Source organism: Ornithodoros turicata, chromosome 5 (genome assembly GCF_037126465.1).
Source record: "Ornithodoros turicata isolate Travis chromosome 5, ASM3712646v1, whole genome shotgun sequence".
NCBI lineage: Eukaryota > Metazoa > Arthropoda > Arachnida > Ixodida > Argasidae > Ornithodoros > Ornithodoros turicata.
The window spans coordinates 31,175,182-31,196,048 of NC_088205.1; the positions used below are offsets into that span (position 1 = coordinate 31,175,182).

Here is a 20,867-nt window from a genome sequence, read left to right on the forward strand (position 1 = left end):
TATTGAGAAGTGTCAGTGGACATTATAGAATAGAGACTCCATACATCAATGATAAAAAGCTGTTTCGGCAGCTGCCATTCGCTACACCCTGGCATGATTTAGCTTTTGTGTGTGTGATCCAAAACACGAAAGCTACAGGTATATAGTGACTCTTTGCTTTATTGCACGTTCCACAATACAGCGTAGCCGCAGATCATTTTTGGGGACATACCCTCTACGGCGAACGGGATGTCCGCGGGAGTAAGAAGTTCGTTTCTGGCACCTCCCATAACGAACAACGAGCACGGCAGGACACCACAGAATAAAAAACAAACGCATAGAAATATAGTGAGAGAAATAGAAAGACAACCAACAAGTCCGAAAAGCACACTTCGAGAGATTAAGAAAATTCTTCCCAGTACTACAAGCACTACTGCCCCGTTACTTCGAAAGGCGCTGGCATTCCCTTTCTAAGAGAAAACAGGTACTATATCGTTATATCGTTTGTCATGCGAGCTTCCGCTAATTCGAGAGTCCTGCTCGCCCATGACTCAAAAAGAATGGTGAGCTGTCTAAGCCTAATTCCATTACGCACAGAAACAACACTCAAGCGAGGAATTGCTTGGAGTATTAACTCCCAATAAACCCAACGTCTGTGATTCTTACAATCAACATAACGTCTGTGGCACGTACCGGTACGTGCCACAGAGGGACTGAATGAGATTTGTCAGAAACAACAACAACAACAATTACTTGAATGACGATGGGATGAGGTGATTCACCGCAACAATTGCGGTACTATACGTCAGTGCATGTGGGTTAATATATGAGTGGGATGACGATGAAAAAGATAAGGCATACACATATGACACACGCAAATGAGATACCACACACGCGGGTGCGTCGTAACTGATGCGTGGTTCACACTACAACTTCTCTCCGTTGCGGTTACGGTGCGGATCCAGTGCGGAGGCGGCTGTTGTACGACACGCTGTTCAGACATATGCGTTCTTGATACGTCAAACGCTTGTGGTTGACCAATCACGTCTCCACTCCACCACGTCTCCATTCCACAGGCAGCCATGAACGGGCAACGTGATGTGGTCGGCGAAACTTTGAATCTCTGAATGAATCTCTGTACTCGGCTCGGTGTTTTGCCAACGTGCTTTCACCGGAGGCAGCCATGTTGGAAAAGCACGCGACAGCACAGCAGTGATGCGCTTGCGCGGAGCGCGTTCGCTCATTGGTCAGCTGCATCTCCGCAGGTAGCCCGTACCGCATGGACTTCGGTCGAGCTCAACTCTTGCGGTGCGTGTGCTTTTCGGAGTGTCGTGCTTCGTTGTCATGACAACCGTGTCGCGCTGCATCCGTAACGCATGAAAATGCAACAGTGTGAACCAGGCATGATGGGGATAGTATAGTTCATCCGGTCGGCCACCGGATATGTAGTGCTGTGAAGATCACTCTCTCCGCATTCATGGCAAAAGCTCTGAGGTCAGAGGAGTTCAAGTAGGCTGTGTAGACGTCAAGAACAGATAAAATGAGTGCAGACATTGACGGTGCTGCACAGGGTTAGAAAAAGGACCCAAGATTGCGGCAAGGCTGAGCGGCTTGTTGTTCATACGGGTCAGTTGGGACTGGAGCATTGCTCTCTCCGAACTGTATAGAGGGCAGTCGATGAGGACGTGTTCAATGCTTGCCACTATGGCGCAGTTGGAATACGAGCTAGTTGAGGCACACCCTAGTTTGTGTCTGAACTGCGGGGTGAAGGCCATATTGAGGCGAAGTCGATGCAGAAGGGAGGACAGACAGCGGCGCATACGGCCTGGGAAGGAAAACCGCAATGTTGGATTTACGGCGTGCAACAAAGACCTGCCTGTAATGTCCCGGCGATATTGTTGCGGCGCATTGATTGTATCACCGCCGACAAGAATGCCCTCCTCACTCTAAAAAATATAACTCCTTTTTGGGTGTAATTTGACGATACCCTAACTGACTCCCTTTTTGGTGTATATATACACCCTCTGGCAAAACTACACCCCCCAGAAAGGGTGTTCTCTGAACACCTCTTTTGGTGTAATGTAGCGGTACCCTAACTGACGCCCTTTTTGGTGTATGTCTACACCCCCAGGCAAGACAACACCCTTCAGTAAGGGTGTTATGCCGAGGGCAACAGAAACACAACGGTTAAAGTAACAGGCATATTCTTTATTTAGATTACCTATAATACACTGCATGCACTGCTATAAGAAATACATAGTCACCGCCCCCCCCCCCCCCAATACAAAACATAAAAGTGTCCACCAACATGTCGACCAAGATGACGGTATTACGGTGAGGCCAAGAGAAGTCCTGCCTCTGCACTGAAAGAAAAAATGAACTGTGAAATGCCTTAATCAAAGTAAGGGCGAACCACAAATTACATGATAGTTACGCAGATGGCCAAGGCTAGAGAAGAATTTAGAGTATACAAACACCGCCCTCGTCAATATGCAAGCAGCTCAAGATAAAGTAAAGCAATCGATAAATGATGGTGATTGAATTTTATTGGCGCAAAAGCAACTCAAGCTATAATACTCCAAAACCATGGTAATATTGTGACTAGTTAAAAATCAGTCGATTATATTAAAATAACGTAGAAATTATGAAGCACACAATCATAGTGTAGTTAAAAGACTAATGTCCCTACAAAGCTACAATCGGTAAAGGGTCAGCGAAGCGTCGGTAGCGAGACCCGAACCCATACCTCTCTGATTTCTGGTCAAGTGTATATGACCAATTAGGTACACCATTCTGACATCGCCAACACACAAACTTGCCAGCGCATTGTTCAGTAGACGCGCACAGCCATTGACTCAGCACATCTGACCGGAAATCAGAGGGTTGTGGCCTAGTGGTTTCATTGCTCGCTACCTCTTGGCTCTTGTTGACTCTTGCCAGCTGCTTTACTTGCTACCACGTATTGCACCAACTTCGTTTGTTGCGTATACCCCTTGACTTTGCCTAACGGTCACATGTGACCGTTACAACGCGACGCGCACTGTTCTCTGATCTAATCCGTGCATTCCACTTAAGGTTCCAACATAATCTCAAAATACCCGCTTCAAAGGCACCTCAATCAACCAGACAAGCAGACAAGACAAAATACACCGACAACACTTACCAAACAGCACGCTGTAGCGAGACGCTCGGATAAGCTACTCGATCCGGTGGGCACGACGCGTCTGTTGCTTGCATCCGTTCAAGACCCGGAACCATAAACCTTGCAGTGCATCCTAAACTCACATGGTCAAATGACCTGTAGTTCACCAAACGACCTCCACAAAGAACACGAAAACTACCACAACGAACTCCAACCGCCATAGCTGGAGAACACAGAGTAAACAGCACACTGTTGCCAGACCTGTCGTAGCGAAGCATTAGAAACTTGATGGCCACTACACCTTTTTCACGCCAATTCTCGAAATTACACCCTGCAGAGCGGGACATACACATATTACACCCATTTCAGACCAAAAACAGGGTGTATTCTTTTTCTTGAGGGTGTAATAAGGGAGTAAAGCAATTGATACACCCCAAATACACCCCAATTACACCTAAAAAGGAGTTTTATTTTTTAGAGTGCTGTCACCACGGGTCAACATATTCGGTATCACCGCCTCACATTGTCTGGTAGCAGCAGCCACTCTGCCAGCCTCTACATTTCCGCTTAGTCCACAGTGACCTGGGATCCACTGAAAAGTGATGGAGTGACCTACGTCGCACAGACACTGAACGTCGCTGAGTATGTCCATGACAATTGGAGCTAATGAACGGCTTGCGACACGGTTGTCTGAAATCTCCAGCCTGCGGCGGGGCGGTCCCCTGTCGGCGGTGTCGCGCTCGAAGGAACTATACCAATACCGACTCCCAGAGGATGCCGAGCTCAGCCGCCCCCTGTTGGGCGAGATAATGGAGATAATCGTCGTATACCGGGACGTCGTCTGCTAGCAACAGAGTGAGAGAGAGGGATAGCCCCTATAGCTCCTATAGGAGATTGCATTGGTATAGTTCCCTCGTGTGCACACTGCCGATAGGGCACCGCTCAGCCACAGGCTGGAGATTTCAGACAACCGTGTCGCGAGCAGTACCTCGCGCACCCATGCTCTCTATGCACTGCAGGGCTGCCCTGGAGTCTGTGTATGCCACGCACATTCGCGGAGCCTGGCGCAGAGCATACCACAGGAACGACAAGATGCCGTAAAGCTCTGCGCTGGGGATATGTTTAATGCTGAAGGAGAAAAAAAAAAAAAGAAGGGAAAGGTTAGCCATGATCTAGGCTTGCTATATTCCCAAAAACAAACACAAACAAGCAAAAGGAAGATGAATCAGCAGAGACACAGAAATTTACGAAGAAATACAGGAAAAGACAGCTCCTTCAGTAATCGTTGTGCAGACAGTCATATAGGAGGTATCAGAGAGTACCCAAGAGTTTAGAATCCGAAGGAATCGTGCCAGCGCAGACGTGACTGCAGCGTGCTGGGTAGGGCCAAGTAGCACCGCGAGGAAAAGCTCTCGGTAGCCTAGATGAGCGAGACGGCGCCGTAGACTGCACCGATAAGCTTCGTACCGCTGGCATGCAAGGAGTATGTGTTGCACGTCAGCTTCCACATTACACGTGGGGCGAAGAGGTGATGGAAGTTTGCTCACCTTAAGCAGGAGGAGTGGAGTTCGTGCCACATTCAGCCGCAGCCGATGAAGCAACGACTCCTCAATGCGCGGGATGCGGCAAAGCACAGCATGTGTCATTAGCGGGTCAGTGGATTTAAGGAAGGCATTGGCGCGTAGAGCTTGTTGCTGAAAGAGCTGCGTTCAGTTAGCAATAAAGCGGCGGATTTTCAGCTGGCACATAGAGAGTGTGAGGGCAAGGACAGTTGGCTGCTCAGTGTCGTGGGCACGCCGAGCGAGAGCGTCAGCACCATCTGTGTTACGTAAATGAGACAGACGGACCGAGGCTCCAGATGACTAACCCCAGCAAGCTTTAATCAACAAGTGCCCAGAATCCCAACTCGAGCCAGGCGCCGCGCGCTCATCGCAATCCCATGCACCTGGTCGCCCATCGTCCTCCTCTAAGTTATGCAACACACTCCCGCGCCGACAGGGTGACCGCGTTGGCGGCGATCATATCTGTGCAGTGTCCAAGTGACGTCAGGTGGGGACGTGGCCGATCGAGGCAGGTGTCCTCACGGTCTGGGTTTACGAAGACTTGCAATATTTCAATCGTCCGCGTCGTCGTCTGACGTGAAGACCCCAAAACATCTGAAACATCCTCGCGGTGCGGCACAGGGTGTGGTGTGCTGTACAGTAGTCCTTGGCGAACCGTCTGTGGTCTGTGGCAGCTGCCGCTGGGTCGCTGAGTGTCATAAAGGAGACCGATGCGGGTGTCTGCTGACTCGTGCAAACGTGGACGACTGTGGGCAAAGGTGTGGCTTCTAAAGCGCTGCCAAGGTCCTCCGCCGATAGCGGTTGAGCGTTGATTCTGCTGCCGACGTTCGACGACATTCTCCCTATCTTAGAGCCGGCTTCAAAATGAGCTGGAGGGATTATTTCTCTTTCAGCGAAGATCTGCGAAGATCGTTGGTGCCTTTGCACAACGTCGTGCGAATCACATTCGGAGTTCGACGATTTTTGTGCTATGTTGCTCGTGTAGACGGGAGGTAGGCCTTCCGACAACCTGGTTTGAACTAGTGAATCCTTACAGTCAGTGCAGTCTTTCCCTGGTCGCGTACTGAGGTTGCAGTCCTCTGGCCATACCTTTGCATCACACTGGCCCTCAGCGGTTTCCTGGTGTTCTGTGTTCGTGCTGTCCGTACGCTGCCATCGCCATTCCTCGAAAGATGCCTCAATGTTTGCTGTGAGGTCCGACTGGTGCGGATGGCGTGACATCGAGCGTTCTTGAATTGTGTCACTCTCTGTCGAATTTGATTGACCTTCAATTGCGCCAGCTGGAGAAGCAGGAGGCTGGCTGACCGAGACTTGACTTCCGAGCTGACCAGCTGTAGTGAGATGAACTGTTCCGCTGGTCCACACAGTGAACGTCCCAGTAGGCAAGGTAGGCAAGAGAGCCAGGCGGAGTGCGCTTCTCGCTTTAGAAATTGCCAGTTCCACTTGCCATTCTTGCTCCAGTATATCTTGCAGTTCGTCATCGAATCTCTCATTACTTATCAAACCCATGACCTGTGCATCCAGCTCCGCTAGGGCTGCCTTCCCGGCAATCAGGCATCGGAGGTCTGCTTCAATTGCTGCCTTAACTTTTACCGGTCGAGACAGAAGTACGGCGAGATGTTCGGTGGCATGGGTGACCCCGTCGCGGGTTCCTGCCCGAGTACGCAGTAGGCCGTCGAGTGCTTCGCTTGACATCCGGAGCGCGGTCCGAATCCCGGGTTTCGGCACCAAAATGTGTTACGTAAATGAGACAGACGGACCGAGGCTCCAGATGACTAACCCCAACAAGCTTTAATCAACAAGTGCCCAGAATCCCCACTCGAGACAGGCGCTGCGCGCTCATCGCAATCCCATGCACCTGGTCGCCCATCGTCCTCCTCTAAGTTATGCAACACCATCATTGCCAGAAAGTCCGACATGGCTCGGAATCCATTGGAATACCACGCCGTGTCTCAGGGATACAAGTTCGGAGTGCAGGGCGACGATCGTGTTGTAGGTGTTACTGATGACTACAGCAGAGTAAGAGGACAGCGCCTCCAGAGCCACGTTACTGCCGGTCAGAATCGTCCAGACCCTGGGCGCCAACGAGGAGAAGTGTCTCAAAGCGGCCAGTATTGCGAATGCCTCGGCAGATGACATAAGAAGGAGTTTGAATCCGTGCTCAATTCCATCCCATGCAAAAGGCAGCAGGCGACCTGACTAGAGAGACTGAAGCATCAGTGTATACTTGGGTTCGAAGCCGGTGGTGGCTGTGGATGTGGTGCAAGGTCAGTTGGCAGGCCACAACTGTTGGCACAGCATTCTTTTTCCTAAGACTCGGAATGGACGTTTGTACAGTGGGGTAGTGAAGTGTCCACATGGGTGGCGCATAGGAGGCGCGGGTCGAAGCTGCGGGGATGTTACGCCGCAAACGAAGAATAGCTTTACCGAATGCAGATGCGGGAGAACGTTGAGCAATGTCACAGAGATAATGAACCGGATGGCAGGCAAGAAAACTCGTGTAAGTCGACACTATCGCGAAGAATAAGCACCGATGGTTCCCGTGCCTCAACCAAAATAGAGAAGGTTTCCGTAGTCTTTGGCACTCCCAAACAAAGGCGGAGGCTTCTGGCCTGAATATTGAGCAGCTCCCGTTCGTGAGTGCTGGAGATCCTATATAGGATAGGCAGGCTATAGAGCATAGTGCCACGCAACAGGCAACAATGCACACGACGGAGGTCAGCACAGGACGGGCCCCAGGAGGATACGCAGAGGTGCCGGAGCACATTACTGTAGATGCGGGTGCTAGCAGAGAGAGAGCTGATCTGCCGCGACCATGTCAGTCCCTTATCAATGATTATGCCTAGGTAGCGAGAGTGCGAAACGTAGTTCAGTCTAGAGCCAGCTAGCAGCAGGGGGTATTTGCGGAAAGAGCGCCGCGTGAATGTTATAGCTACTGTCTTAGCCGGTGAGACAGACAGCCCACTGTCAGCAAGATGCGCAACAATAAGGTCTAAGAACTGTTGCAGACGACGCTGGATGGCATCACGACGCGTTGCAGAGGTCCATATGCAAAAGCCATCAGCATAGATCGTGATATGGGTATGCTTGTGCAGAAGCGGAGGGAGGTGTGCCAGGATAACATTAAACAGGAGCGGGCTGAGGACGCTTCCCTGTGGAACTTCACGATGCACAGAGTTGTTGGCGCTGTCACCCTCTGCTGTGCGTACGAACAGAGATCTGTCGGAGAGGAAGGCTTGCAACAAGGCAAGGGTACAGCCGCCCATACCAGCTTCTTGAAGCGATGCAACAACGGCATTGTGGAGAACACTGTCGTATGTTTTCGCGACATCGAGGAAGACAGCGGCCGTTAGGAGCCCATCAGGCTTTGCTTGCTGGATAGAGGAGACGAGGACGATGACATAGTCAATTGCAGACCGCGCTTGCCGGAAGCCAGCCATGGACACACACACGGAAGCTGAATCATGCCAGGGTGTAGCCAGAGAGAGAGAGAGATACATGATGACGATGGTATGGGGATGTGTGCTGCCGAAGCCGCTTTTTAACGCCTTCGTATGGAGTCTCTAATGCATAATGGCTATTGACACCTCTCAATACATACACGGTGGCCAATTTGGAATAAGAGGTCTATACTATTTGTATGGGCCATGTATATATAAATGTACATACATAGAAAATCAACCTAACGCAACGACAATTGCTGAAATAAATTGGCCGAAAATCCGCGGAGATGAGTCCTTGGATCCGCCTCTTTTTTGTCGGCTCTAGTTTGAGCGCCAAAGTGCGACGAAAGCAGGTTACATTGACACGCCAAAAAAAGGGGGATAGGACTAGAATCCACAGAACAGACACGCACGGTGAGTGCTGGAATCAGAGCTATCTTATAAGAAACGAGGCCACCCGACGTTTTATAGGCAGGAAAGGAAATCAATTTTTGGATTCTAACCCTCTTCCCCCTGAATGGCGTGTCAATGTAACCTCATTTCCTTACCTAACCACTCCTCCCGTACCCTGGATGGAATACAGGGTTCAGGGTTCCGGTTACAAGACGACACACACACACAAAAAGAAAAAAAAAACAGCGGTTCAGTTCCAGTTTTCGGTTCGGTTGGGTTCCGGTTCGACACCCGGTTTTAAATACTGTTTGAAGTATTTGCTACACTATCTTAGTTACTTTAATTTCGGTGTATGTATACCGTATCTCAATTACATTCTACCGTTGGTATTTAGTATCGTATTTTCAATATTTTTTTAGTATCTTGTGCATGTCTGCTTCAGAGAACACATAAGGCAATCAGAAGAGAGTAGAGATTCGGTCATACGGGTGAAAGACACCTTCTAGTTGTGGTGATTTCCATACAACACGGTGTTAAAAAGCGTGTCGTTTTGAAACTGGTAACTGGATAAATCTAGAAATCGCAATAGAATACTAACCTAATGGTGCGGAAGAAACCCTTATTCGTTTGATTTCAGTTAGCACTCCTAGTTCATGCAAAATCCCGGGAACACTGGCCCACCCTTAAACAGTGTGGACGAAGGATATTCTGGGGAGCATATCAACCCGTGGCATCGCTTCAAGACTACATCAAGTGTCCCGTCGGGGGACTGCCTCAAGTGACTGGCTAATGTGACGTTGATGTTCGCACGACTTATCCTATGAGGTCGAAAAGGCGGGAATCCAGCAGTATGTCGCCACATGTGTGCGTACAGGCTGACTTATCTTACGTGTAAATCTGCTCATAAAAAAATAAAAAAAGAAACGAAACAGATTTTCATCAAGTCGCTTGCTCGGCTTCTCATTAACACCACAAAACGGTCGATAAAACACAGTTCAATAAAACATATCTCCATGAACAGGACAGGATTTTCCTAGTACCTTCTCGATGCATGGGTACTACACAATGGAGGAGAAACGAATGGAACAAAGATGCCATTCTAACGTAGAAGGGAAAATATCATATCCGTTCCAACGTGACTGACCTAAAACAAACTTCCCCAAGAAAAACATGCATTTTGGAATTTTTTTTTACGGCTGTTGTGACGAACATATTTTACCACTCTGTAGCCTGTCGAGAGAAGGACTGAGAGAATAGGTCTGACAACGATGCCGATTGCATGTTAGACGATGCTTCGTATTTTGGTAGCATTCGATGTGTGTACCCCAGCGTAGTGCGCAAAACGAAACGGACGTTTGTCCTCACGTGGCGCATACTTGTGTTTGCTGACGAAGGGCGTTCCTGGTTAAGCCTCACTTGCGCCAGAGGAAAACAAAAGAAGGCATTGCACCTGTACGTTCTGCAGCCTTCTGTAGAGTTTCCTAAGTGCCGATGCGCGCACTGCACCTCTTCTATACGGTAAGATTAATGTATTGTGCTGTCCCTTACTAACTAGAACCATCGAGATACATGCAGGAAGGTTTTATCTTACAGCGTCTCCAGAACCGTCAAATGTTGCAACGCTTCCGATGGTGACTCGGTGATGTTGTTGCCTTCCACTGATCTGCGAACAACAGATATGTCGAACAGACACAAAATTAACTTGGTATGAAATGCTATGAATACAGATTAACTTACAGAAAAGTGAGCTTCACTAGCGGCGTAAACACCAGCGGAGGAAGCCATTCCAAATCGTTGTAGTCCAGTCGGCTGTTGGAATAAAAAATAACATCACACTTCAACGGATACTTAGGCTGACGGCGACACACGGGGACTGTTGGAAAACTTTATGGTGCTTGGATGTTGCAAATTGATTGTGTAAATCTTGATTGAACTGTATCGTTCGAATGTACGAAAGATGTGCGGGATATGGCGGCTCACCAAATGTGGACCCGGCTACTCCGGACCACTCAAGGACATCATGCAAACTAGAGCATTCAAGAAAAATAATTAGTTGTTTGAGGAAATTTATTGAACGTCATCACTAGTACACAATTACAATATTTAGAGTTCATATTGTAATTCATTAATTAGTTTTCTACGAGCCGTACTTGTCGGGATATAGACACTTGAACACGTGCTCGTCAAGCTCTGGCATCAGAGGGCCAGCCATTCTCATTGGTAGTCGTAAGCACGTCATATTTCTCGCGCTTCTCCACTGACAGATATTCCTGTCGTTACGACAGGGCAGTCGATCCCGGCCGAGGACGGCAGCAATGTTGGGGAGGTAAACATCGCTTCCAGCACCGTGTGTCGAAGATTTCTGGCGCACGTCAAAAGAACCCCAGGTGGTCGAAATTACCCGCAGTCCTACCCTGCGGCACGTGCAACATGCCGGCACACCACGTGCGCCACACTAGGCAGACAAACCTTACGTGTAACATCACTGCACCATTATTATTATTATTATTATAAGTTTCGGTATTCGCGGTGGTGGTTTTCTGCGCGTCTAGTACACACTTTGCTGTAAAGCTTGGAATGCAGGTTCATATATCGATACAAATAACAATCGCACTTTACATTTATCGAGACGAAGTGTCGCAACCCCTTTAAAGAATCACTACAGACAAAAATGTTTCTTTTATCTCGTATTTTATGTTATTTTTCTATTAATCTTTGTATTTTTATCGAATCTCTCTCGAAACCTCAGTATGCAAAGAATGAGCGTCGTCAGTGAACGTTACGCGACTCCAGGAATTTTCGAAACAACCCGCGAAACTTGATAGTTGTCTGTCTTCTAGCAACAGCGCGTGTCTCCGCTCTCAGCCCCACGTTGGAAGTCTTCCAGCCGCTGTGGCGAGGAAACGTAAAATCGACCGCCGAGTGCCAGACGCGTGCCAGAATAGTGCCAGACGCGTGGCACATTGGGCACTCCATGAGGTCATACTTCTCAAAACTAGAAATTTCCAATGCTGGATGCTTCCGCGTCACGTAGAGGAACGATATTTTGGGGGAACTACAATGTGGGACACATGAATTGCTATGGCACAAACTCGGTAGGGATTTTTTAGTCCGTATTGGAACTTTAAACCTGACTCTCAGCGACCGGTTCGGGTTGGGAAGGTTAACGGACAAATCAAATCACATCAAATGATTCGTGTTATGTATCTACATACACAGACATATGAATACGACAACTGAATCGGGAGAGAGAGAGAAAAAAAATTACGTCAGAAATCGCTGTGCATATTGTCATTGAAATGTGATAGCATTTATGAGCTTATCGGGGGCATTCTCCGACAATGGACAGTAGAGACCTGGTGAGAATGAAGTAGCTGACGTGCTTGGCAACTACTAGCTTTTCTATGCCCCTGACGAAGATACAATCTAAAAGAAGACCTCCATGAAGCCTCCCATGACAATCGTCGGCATGTAGAGTTCCTTCAAGTTTGCTGCGAAGGTTTCTTTGTTTGTTTGTTTGTTTGTTTGTAAGAAAACGGAGAAATTGAGCTCGTCCCCAGATGTGTTCTGCTACTCCTAACATAAATACTGTGGGAACAAGAGCTTCCATTTGTACCTTATCTTGGCCATCAGCGAGGTAAGCGAGAACTAGTGTGTACGCGTGTCTGCGATGCATTCTGGGGGCGTATCACGGGTAATAAAAGCAGAGCTGCGTTAGCAACGGGGCCTTCTTTCTACCATCGTCTGGGAGCGGTTCGGTTGGATGTTTGGTGAGCGGCCGGGCGGTGTTGGCCTGTTGTCACGGTAGGTGAATAAATGCGTTGTTGTTTGTGAACTAGATGCCCCTTGGTTTCACCGGCGGTACTGCGGACAGGGATTCTATCTCATCTCATTATTTCATGCCAGAGTTGTAGGCTGTCTTCTCCGAAGCCATCTTCGCGTGGAGCGTGTATTTCCCCCGGTAGGCGAATGGGCAGGAGAAGATAGCTACAATACTTAAATTCTTAAATTAAATTCTGCGAAGGCGTTACTTGCAGGGTAATTGAAGAGTTTGGCTTACCAAACCCCAAAGAAGTCAAAATGCTCTTGATCGTGCCTTTAGAGGATCCCGGTGTAATGCCATTCCAGCACGGTGAGGGTGGGGTCATCCTCGTAGTCCATTTCTACGACGCATAGCTGGGGTAACTTCGCCAAGCATCCTGGCGGTTACCGTGGTACAGAGAGCATCCCAGTGAAGGCTACCGAGGGGTGCTGGTGTGTTTTCTGTGGTGAGTATAGTTCTTCGCGAGTACCCGGCCGATTCCCAGAACAAGAGGGACTGCACACCCCTACCTCTCCTGTACCACCATAATCTATCTCCTCTCTCTTTCCCTCTTCCCCCTCACTTGGCTACACCGGGCCGCCAACCCCGTGCAAGCTGACCGCACGTTTCCCCAAGCATTATTTCCATCTTTTTCTATCTCTACGACGCATACGTCACGAACTTCTCCTTCTGCGGTTAGGGTATGTTCTTATCTACGTTCAGAGTGACTATCTTGGTCGCTAAGGTAGTTTCGTCATTTTTCTGGTCGATGGCAGCACCGGCCACTTCGGTTGTCTTCCCTCTCTAGTCTTGTCTCTCTAGTTTGTCTCCTCTTGTCCAGGTTTTTCAGGTTTGTAAGGAGACTGACGTTGTACTTGGCCAGTACCCGGTCAGTCGCTATTTTAGTAACATGCGCATTGAGGCTCTGCACGGTAAGGGAGGGCCATTATGGTAATGTTGTCGTTCTCGGTGGCCCGCTTCGCCATATTTTCGGAAATCTCGAGAGTAGTATAGGTAGCTTTTTGGTTGTCTAGCACGCGCGTCGATTTCGCGAGACATTCTTGGCCGCTTTGCTTGTCGCATTTTGATGTCTCGCGTCTCTCCCTCGCACGCCGTTGTCCCTGCGCCTCGACACACTTACGTACGAAGGAGGAGTTCCTCCGCCGACAACTGCTTGAGCCGGCGTGGCGCCCTTGCGTTCACAGTGTGACATCTGAAGACGCGCCTTCTATCACAGCGGTGTTGGTGATGGAAAGCTCAGGCAGACAACTTCACGACGATCGCAGGGGGAGGTCGTGCGTCCTGGGACAACTTCATAGGGAACTGTGCCGACGTTTGTCTTAAACCAGGTCGGATATGCGGAATCTGCTGGTGCCTCCCCCCTCCTACCGGCCAATACCCTGGGCGCTGCAGCAGGGCACCGGATATTGGCCGATAGGGGCCCCGCAGCGTTCATCTAGGCTGCCTAGACCAGTTTCTTCATTAATCAGTCATCACCGTGTCAGGTTTGTACACTTGGAATCGTGCACCGTTTTACTGACGCCTTTGTTTGAAATCTGCGGATATATATATATATATATATATATATATATTTTTCCTGCTCCACGGAGCCAGATTTAGCCAAATCGCTATACGGCCGGCCACCCAGACAGCACAGCCGGCACCCGGATTCGAACCCGTGTCACCTCCCAGTCTCGGCGTGGAATGCTATCACGGTAGCCACTAGCCTGAAAAACCGAAAAGAAAGTGCGGTTCCACTATGACCGGCTGAGAGCGTTTCGCTTCAAAACTGTCAGCGTGGATGTTCCGAAATCATTTTACCACATCATGATGACCGTGCAGATTCGAAGTAGTGCACTTTATAACTACCCACCAGAGGCACGTTCGAGGCATGCCTGGCCGTCATTTGCCCAAATGCCCCAGAAATGTCTAATGCAACATTGACTAAACGATGTCGTCTAATTTGGGCTAGACGACGACGGGCGGGGACTCCCAGACTTCTGTCCATCCCACCGCTCGAACATTCTACTATGGATACCAGTGGCAGCAAATGCGGTGCACAAAGTGCCGTTGTTCAATCTTCGCAAGGGTACCGATAATCTGTTAGATACTTCATGCAGTATAGCTATCATAGACGACATAGCGAAAACAAAAAACGGTGATCGACAGCGGGACTGCAGACACGTCGTTCATCACCATTTTTGCACCCCCTGCAAGCGTCGGGACAACCACGCCTATTCGGTCGTCAAGGGCCTGGTTATCTTTAGCTCAGCGGTGCTACCCCCGTTTTTTTGTCTAGTAATTGTGTTAGTAGAAGTCACTTCAGTCAACGGATCTACAAACTTTGGTGAAAATCGTATGGATTAATCCGTTGTGTTGTTCGCGATTTATGCGCGAGCGAAACCACGCCCTTTCCCTTTTCACTCCTCCTTAAAGGGACTCTGACCAGAAACTGTGGGAGCTCTTTCGTACTTGCAGTCGATAAAGCACCCAACAAGGACTCTCCATGCGAAAATTCATACATTAAAACCCCACGGTTTCTATAAACTCGAATTTTAAACGTTCGACTTCATCCGAGTGCAGCACGCCTAGCGTCAAACCGAGAAAACATACGTTTATATAGAATATCCACCGCGGCCCACCATCAAGATGACGTCAACACGAGGGCCACTGGCAACACCCAGAATTGGCTCAAACGCGTCACGTGGTCACGCAATACCTGTCAATTTCCTTTATGAAATGGCATGTATATGTTAACATGTTTTTGTTACAGAGCCTCAAAAAGAAAAATATACCCTGCATTTATCACCTGCAATAGTTTCTATGATTTTCTTTTCAATCTGTGCACGGCGTTCCATATGCTTCCGTATCCGGTCAGCTGTAATGGATGCCGTCAGCCGTATGCCGAGCTTGCGAACTGCGAACTTGAGTGACTCACGGCTCATCCTGCTTTGTTCGGGTCATTGGGTTGGTGTTGGTCGCCATATTCTGAACGTTTCACCTATCGTTGCGGTGTACTGTTCTTGATCTGCTGCGAAGCAACAAACCGCAACGGCAGTCACTCGCCTCAGCGAAATTCTGTCTGCTGCATCTCAAAGGAGCATCGGGACCTGATGATACCTTCACCTAAACCTTCAACTAAAGAAGCCAAGTGTGCTCTCGCGTGGTGCTGACGGAAAAGTAGTTTCAACAAGGTTAGCACATTTATTTTTCAGTTCCAGGTCTACGCACGAAAAACCATGCAAGTGCAGTCGATCATTCTCGTAGCTGTTGTGTAACGCGTATTCTTACGTATCCCACAGAACCCTCGGTGCATGTCTAGTTTAGGTCCGCCACTCGATTTGAACCTTGAAATCTACATACCTGGATGTAATTATGCAAGGTGCATCGTAATCTGTAATTAATATGCGCCGCTCGGTTCCACAAATTCCTGTAGAGACTCGTGATTCACGGAAAGTTTCAGCAGCGGCGACCATGTCATCTCCATGCGCCCATTGTTTACCTATGACAGCTTACGCACACCTCGCACTCTTCCCAGCATGCCTTTCGCCTGTTCGTTGCTAAGACGCACAGAGACTCCGCTAGCGGACGACAGTCGGCCTCCTCCTCACGCAATTGCTCCGCGCCAAAATTGGCACCGTCTTCTGCCAGCACAGTCTCGAACAACTGCGGGAGGGGGGGGGGGGGCTACCGCCCCCCCCCCCGGATTCCCCCCGCGTGTAATATGTACTGACCTAACCTGACCTAACCTCACTACACTTCGTGTAGTGAGGAAAGCCAAGCTCTATGGCTGATGCGTAGGAGTACCACAAATGATACCCGTCGAGATCTAGTGCTTTCATTGTGCATTCTTGGCAACGAGCGAAAGGGAACAGGCGAAAGGCATGCTGGGAAGAGTGCGAGGTGTGCGTAAGCTGTCATAGGTAACAATGGGCGCATGGTGATAACATGATCGCCACTGCCGAAACTTTCCCGGGGAAACTGATCTCTAGAGGAATTTTGTATTGCCAACTGTAGGATGGGACAAACGAAAGCTTGCCCACATCACATTTCAATTTGTGGAACCGAGCGCCGCATATGAATTCCAGATTACGATGCACCTTGCATTTCAAGGTTCAAATTGAGTGGCGGACCTAAACTAGACATGGACCGACGAAGCGTCGTGGAGGCTGCACCTCTGCTTTCGAAAGATGAAACCGTCTTTCCACACTGTGCTTACTGGCTTTGTATGGAGTCTGGCAAATCCGACAGACTTGGACTGCCTTTTTCAAGAAAGTTTGAAATGCAGGTATGTGTATATTGGTTTCACATATCCACCACATATTGAGTGTGTGTATGATTGTACTTTATATGCTACAGCATATCAACATACATTATTATTCAACACCTATCACCTCTTTGCCCAACGTGCAACGTAGAAGCCGATGTGCCACACATTCTCATTGCCTGTCAGCGGTACGAAGCAGTGTTGCGGATTTGAATCCACGGATTTGATTTAAATCCGGATTTAAATCCACCGGAGAGCTGGCGGATTTGATTTGCGATTTGATTTGCGCAAAAAAATATGGGCAGGATTTGGATTTGGATTGAATCGCATATTCCACTAATGATTTGGATTTGGATTCAATCGCATTTTCCACGAATGATTTGGATTTGGATTGAATCGCCCCTTTTTCAGCGGATTTGCGCGTGGATTTCGCCAAGCTCCCTCACAAGATGCATGGATTTGAAATTGAGCGAAGCGCCGTTTCGCATTCTGCGCGAATTGATGTGACCTTGTCCGAAATCTGCGGCGTCCTCGGTCGTCCGCGGTCCTCGGCGATCGGTCTTCCTCGACATCAAGCGCGCCTATGATACCGTCTCGCACATTTGTGTGCTACATGCCTTGCGCTCGTTTGGAGTATCCGGTCGGCTCTTCATCTGGCTCCAAGACTTCCTTACGGACCGAACTGTCGCTGTCCGTACGTCCCAAGGCCAAAGCCCTCAGCATCCTGTTCCCCAAGGAGTCCCCCAAGGAAGCATTCTCAGCTCGACACTGTTTAACGTGGTGATGGCCGGCCTACAATCAGTAATTCCTCGCAAAGTGTCGTTCTCCGTGTATGCAGATGACGTCGCCCTTTGGACAGTAGGAAAATCACGCCCGGCTCTCCAGCGCCGCCTGCAGCTCGCTTTAAACAATATCCATACGTACCTGACGCACCTCGGGATGGACCTTTCACCCGAAAAGTGTGTCGAGCTCCCTTTCACGCGTAAAGCTATGGCCAATTTCCCACTTTGGCTTGGCTCAAAGAAGCTAGAACCAGTACGCTTTCACCGCTTCCTTGGCGTGGTAATCGACTCGGACTTGCGCTGGGCTCGGCACATTCAACACCTTGAAACTAAAGTGCAGCGATGGCTCCCCGCAATCCAACATCTTTCTGGCCCAGGATGGGGCTGTGATCAGCGTTCCCTGCGCGCGAGGGCAACTGTGCTTTACAGCCTTCCTATTCTGCACAGGATATCAACAACTTCATTAAATACGCTTCGGTCCCTGTTTGCTCGAAGCCTTCGTCGATGCCTCGGAGTTCCCAGAATGGCTGAAACACGACAAGTACTGGCTGAAGCTGGTGAGCTCCCGCTTGAAGTTCTCCGTGAACGGGAAACGGCTCGGCACTACCTCCGTTTGCGTGCTCACATTCCCCGCCATCCGCTACTCAGGAAAATTCGATACCGCCCTGGAAGCGACTTCTATCGAGTAGCGCAGAGGACACGCCAGACTCTCACTGGCTTCATAACTAAGGACACTATACCGCCGGAAGCCCCCTGGTCTCTCCCGGTACCGCCCACGTTTGTACGCCTCCCAAACCTTCTGCAAAGAAGAGATCAGGTCCCCCCTCAAGTCCTCCGAGCCCATTTTCATGCTCTGGTAGACGAGAAGTTTTCTACGTTTACGGCAGCATATACTGATGGCGCATTCCGAAACAACAAGTCCGCCTCAGCCTTCGTCATTCCATCCGAAGGCGTCGTGCACGGAAGACGCCTTTCACATCCAACCTCCTCCACAGCTGCGGAACTCTATGCCATCCTTTTCTTTCTACAACACATCGCTGATTTTCCACCCCGGGAATGGGCAGTCTTTACAGACTCCAAATCTGCACTTCAAGCAATTGAAACTTCCGGCATACGAGGTCCATCCGCACCCCTAGTCACCGACGTGTTAATGGCTTACCACACTATCTACGCCGCAGGCCACAGGCTAGTTCTCCAGTGGGTTCCAGCCCATTGTGGTGTCGTGGGGAACGAGCAGGCCGACAGCGCCGCAGAAGCAGCACTCTCGTCTCGGAACCGGACCCGTATTGTTCTGCTCAGAGGAGACCGCCGTTCAATTCTGCGACGTCTAGTGACACCCCTGGCTTCCCGCCAACGGACAACCGACATTCTTCCCCCCTCTATGTTGAACAGAGTTGATCCCATGCTCGCTTTCCGCATGCCACGAAACACATCTCGTCAGGATGCTGCATTAATCCACCGCATGCGCCTCGATGTGGCCTTTACAGCTCAGTGGCGTTACCGCTTGAGACAAATTGATTCTCCCACCTGTTGCCACTGTGGTGCTCTTGAGGATCTGGAGCACATTCTTCTTCATTGCCCTCACTACGAACCTTCCCGAATGACACTCTCCGAGTCTCTTCGTCAGCTGGACTCTCGCCCTTTCTCCCTACCGAAATTGCTTGGTCCCTGGCCCAATCCAGCCCAGCAACGCTCTGCGCTCAAAGCTCTTCTGACATTTCTGGACACCATCGGACTTCGATCGTTATTGTAAAGGGGCTCGTTATTTTATTCCCCCCATTCCACCAAGCACTGGGGTAGAGTATCGCCTGTTGCGATGAAACTCCCCACTCTCCAAGGCCGAAAATAAAGTTGTTGTTGTTGTTGCGGCGTCCTCTCCCCACAGCGACGGGAGTAGCCGTTTTGTTCCAATCACTTCCCCTCACCGCACCGAGGGTACACCAGGTGAAGTTCTTTGAACGCAGTTAAGGCTATTCTGTCGATTGGACGGCACCTTTCCCGTGGACCTCTAGCTGAGTCTTCAAGCACGACCCGTTTCAAGCTTGCCAAATCATGTCGCGAAATTCTTGGTCTTCGCCATCATACTGAACGCATATAGGTACACACATTCACGTCAAAACAAAGTATAAACGAACAATAAATATATCACATCCTATCATTTCGTGATTTCGGGAACGCAAGCCTTTCCTACTCCCACGGACAATCGTGGCAAGATGTGCCACTCTTCCTCACATGCCCCACCCCCCCTTTTTTTTCCCTTGATCACAACTGTCTGTACTGCGCGAGGAAAATTTTTACAAAGGCCCGAAACGTCAGCCTTAAAATAGACCCATGGGCTACATGTTTAGTATAAATATTCGTAACATGTCCCACGATTTATTAACGGTCCATTTAATTGTGACCCCCAGGGTATAGTACCCAACGACCTGTGGTCTTTTGAGAACTGATGGTAGAAATCGACGCAGGTGTGTGTTTTTGGGCGTAGTGCGCTTAGGCCAGCGATAGGAATTCCTTCAGTCAGGCGTGTTCGCTCGGTGCTAAATGACGAGGAGGTTCCTGACCCAAAATCCGCTTTTTTGAAGGTGTACCATACCTACCAACCACACACTGTTCATGCCCCGTGAAGCCCGAGTCAACACCAACACGATACGTGATGATGGAGATGGGGGTTGTGCACCGCACCTCCCAGAGTGAGCCAGTCATCTACGATTCAATACACTTTCATCAGTATCACTTTTTCTATTTTGGTGTAACACAAAAATTTAAGGGCACTTAACGAATTACGTGTTGCAATGCAACAGAAAGTGCGGCTGATTTTCGATAAAGTTTTACTATTTTCTTTCTGGATGCCTTCAACTCAACTCCCATCATTCATTCATTACATGTATTTTCGTTGGGCTTCCCTTTGCGCCCCTCTTCCACTGGCATTGCACAATTCCGCGCGGCGGAGTGGCCAGCTGTCGGCTACGCGCCGGCGAGGAGAGCCGTTTGAGCCAACGGGGAATTAAATGACGGAGGACGAGTTTTTTTCGTGAGGAGGAATCTAATGCTATCACACTGCAGGCCGACGTAGCTCTGGGCTCGGGCAATGCTCGGGACTGCCTAGCTCGGGGGGAAGTACTCATGCCCTCTAAAACGCGGCCGGTGTTAGCTTCCAGCTAATCGTACGGCGGCTGGTCGCGCGTAAAATACAACACCCACATTCAACGATCCCGACGATCCGAAATGGCTGTGCGTATTCAACCTTTAAGAGGGAGCACGCTCGACATGCCCGTTGCCCGCACGGGGCGTGCGCTAGAGGTGACACAGTGAGGTGTGAGGTCGCCTTCTGTCCACTCTTGGGTAGTTCCATTTTAAATCGACAAGGGTAGGAAATTGACAATTTTTAATTTCCATGAAAAAATATATGTTAGACAGCATCTCGATTGATGACAAAATGCAACAATTTCAAGCTCCATCCGATGAACCGTTTCCGATATGGAGAGGCGGAAGTATGC

General features: G+C 49.4%; 1 protein-coding gene across 1 annotated transcript in view; it reads right to left on the reverse strand.

Annotated features, from left to right (window-relative positions):
• LOC135394289 (leucine-rich repeat-containing G-protein coupled receptor 5A-like) overlaps positions 1 to 20,867 on the reverse strand; it is a 372,926-nt gene that overhangs the window by 122,720 nt on the left and 229,339 nt on the right. The window contains exons 3-4 of the mRNA XM_064624974.1: positions 10,257 to 10,328; positions 10,111 to 10,182 (exon numbers count right to left, since the gene is read on the reverse strand). Coding sequence (XP_064481044.1) covers positions 10,111 to 10,182; positions 10,257 to 10,328 — 144 coding nt within the window. The remainder of the gene's footprint in view (positions 1 to 10,110; positions 10,183 to 10,256; positions 10,329 to 20,867) is intronic.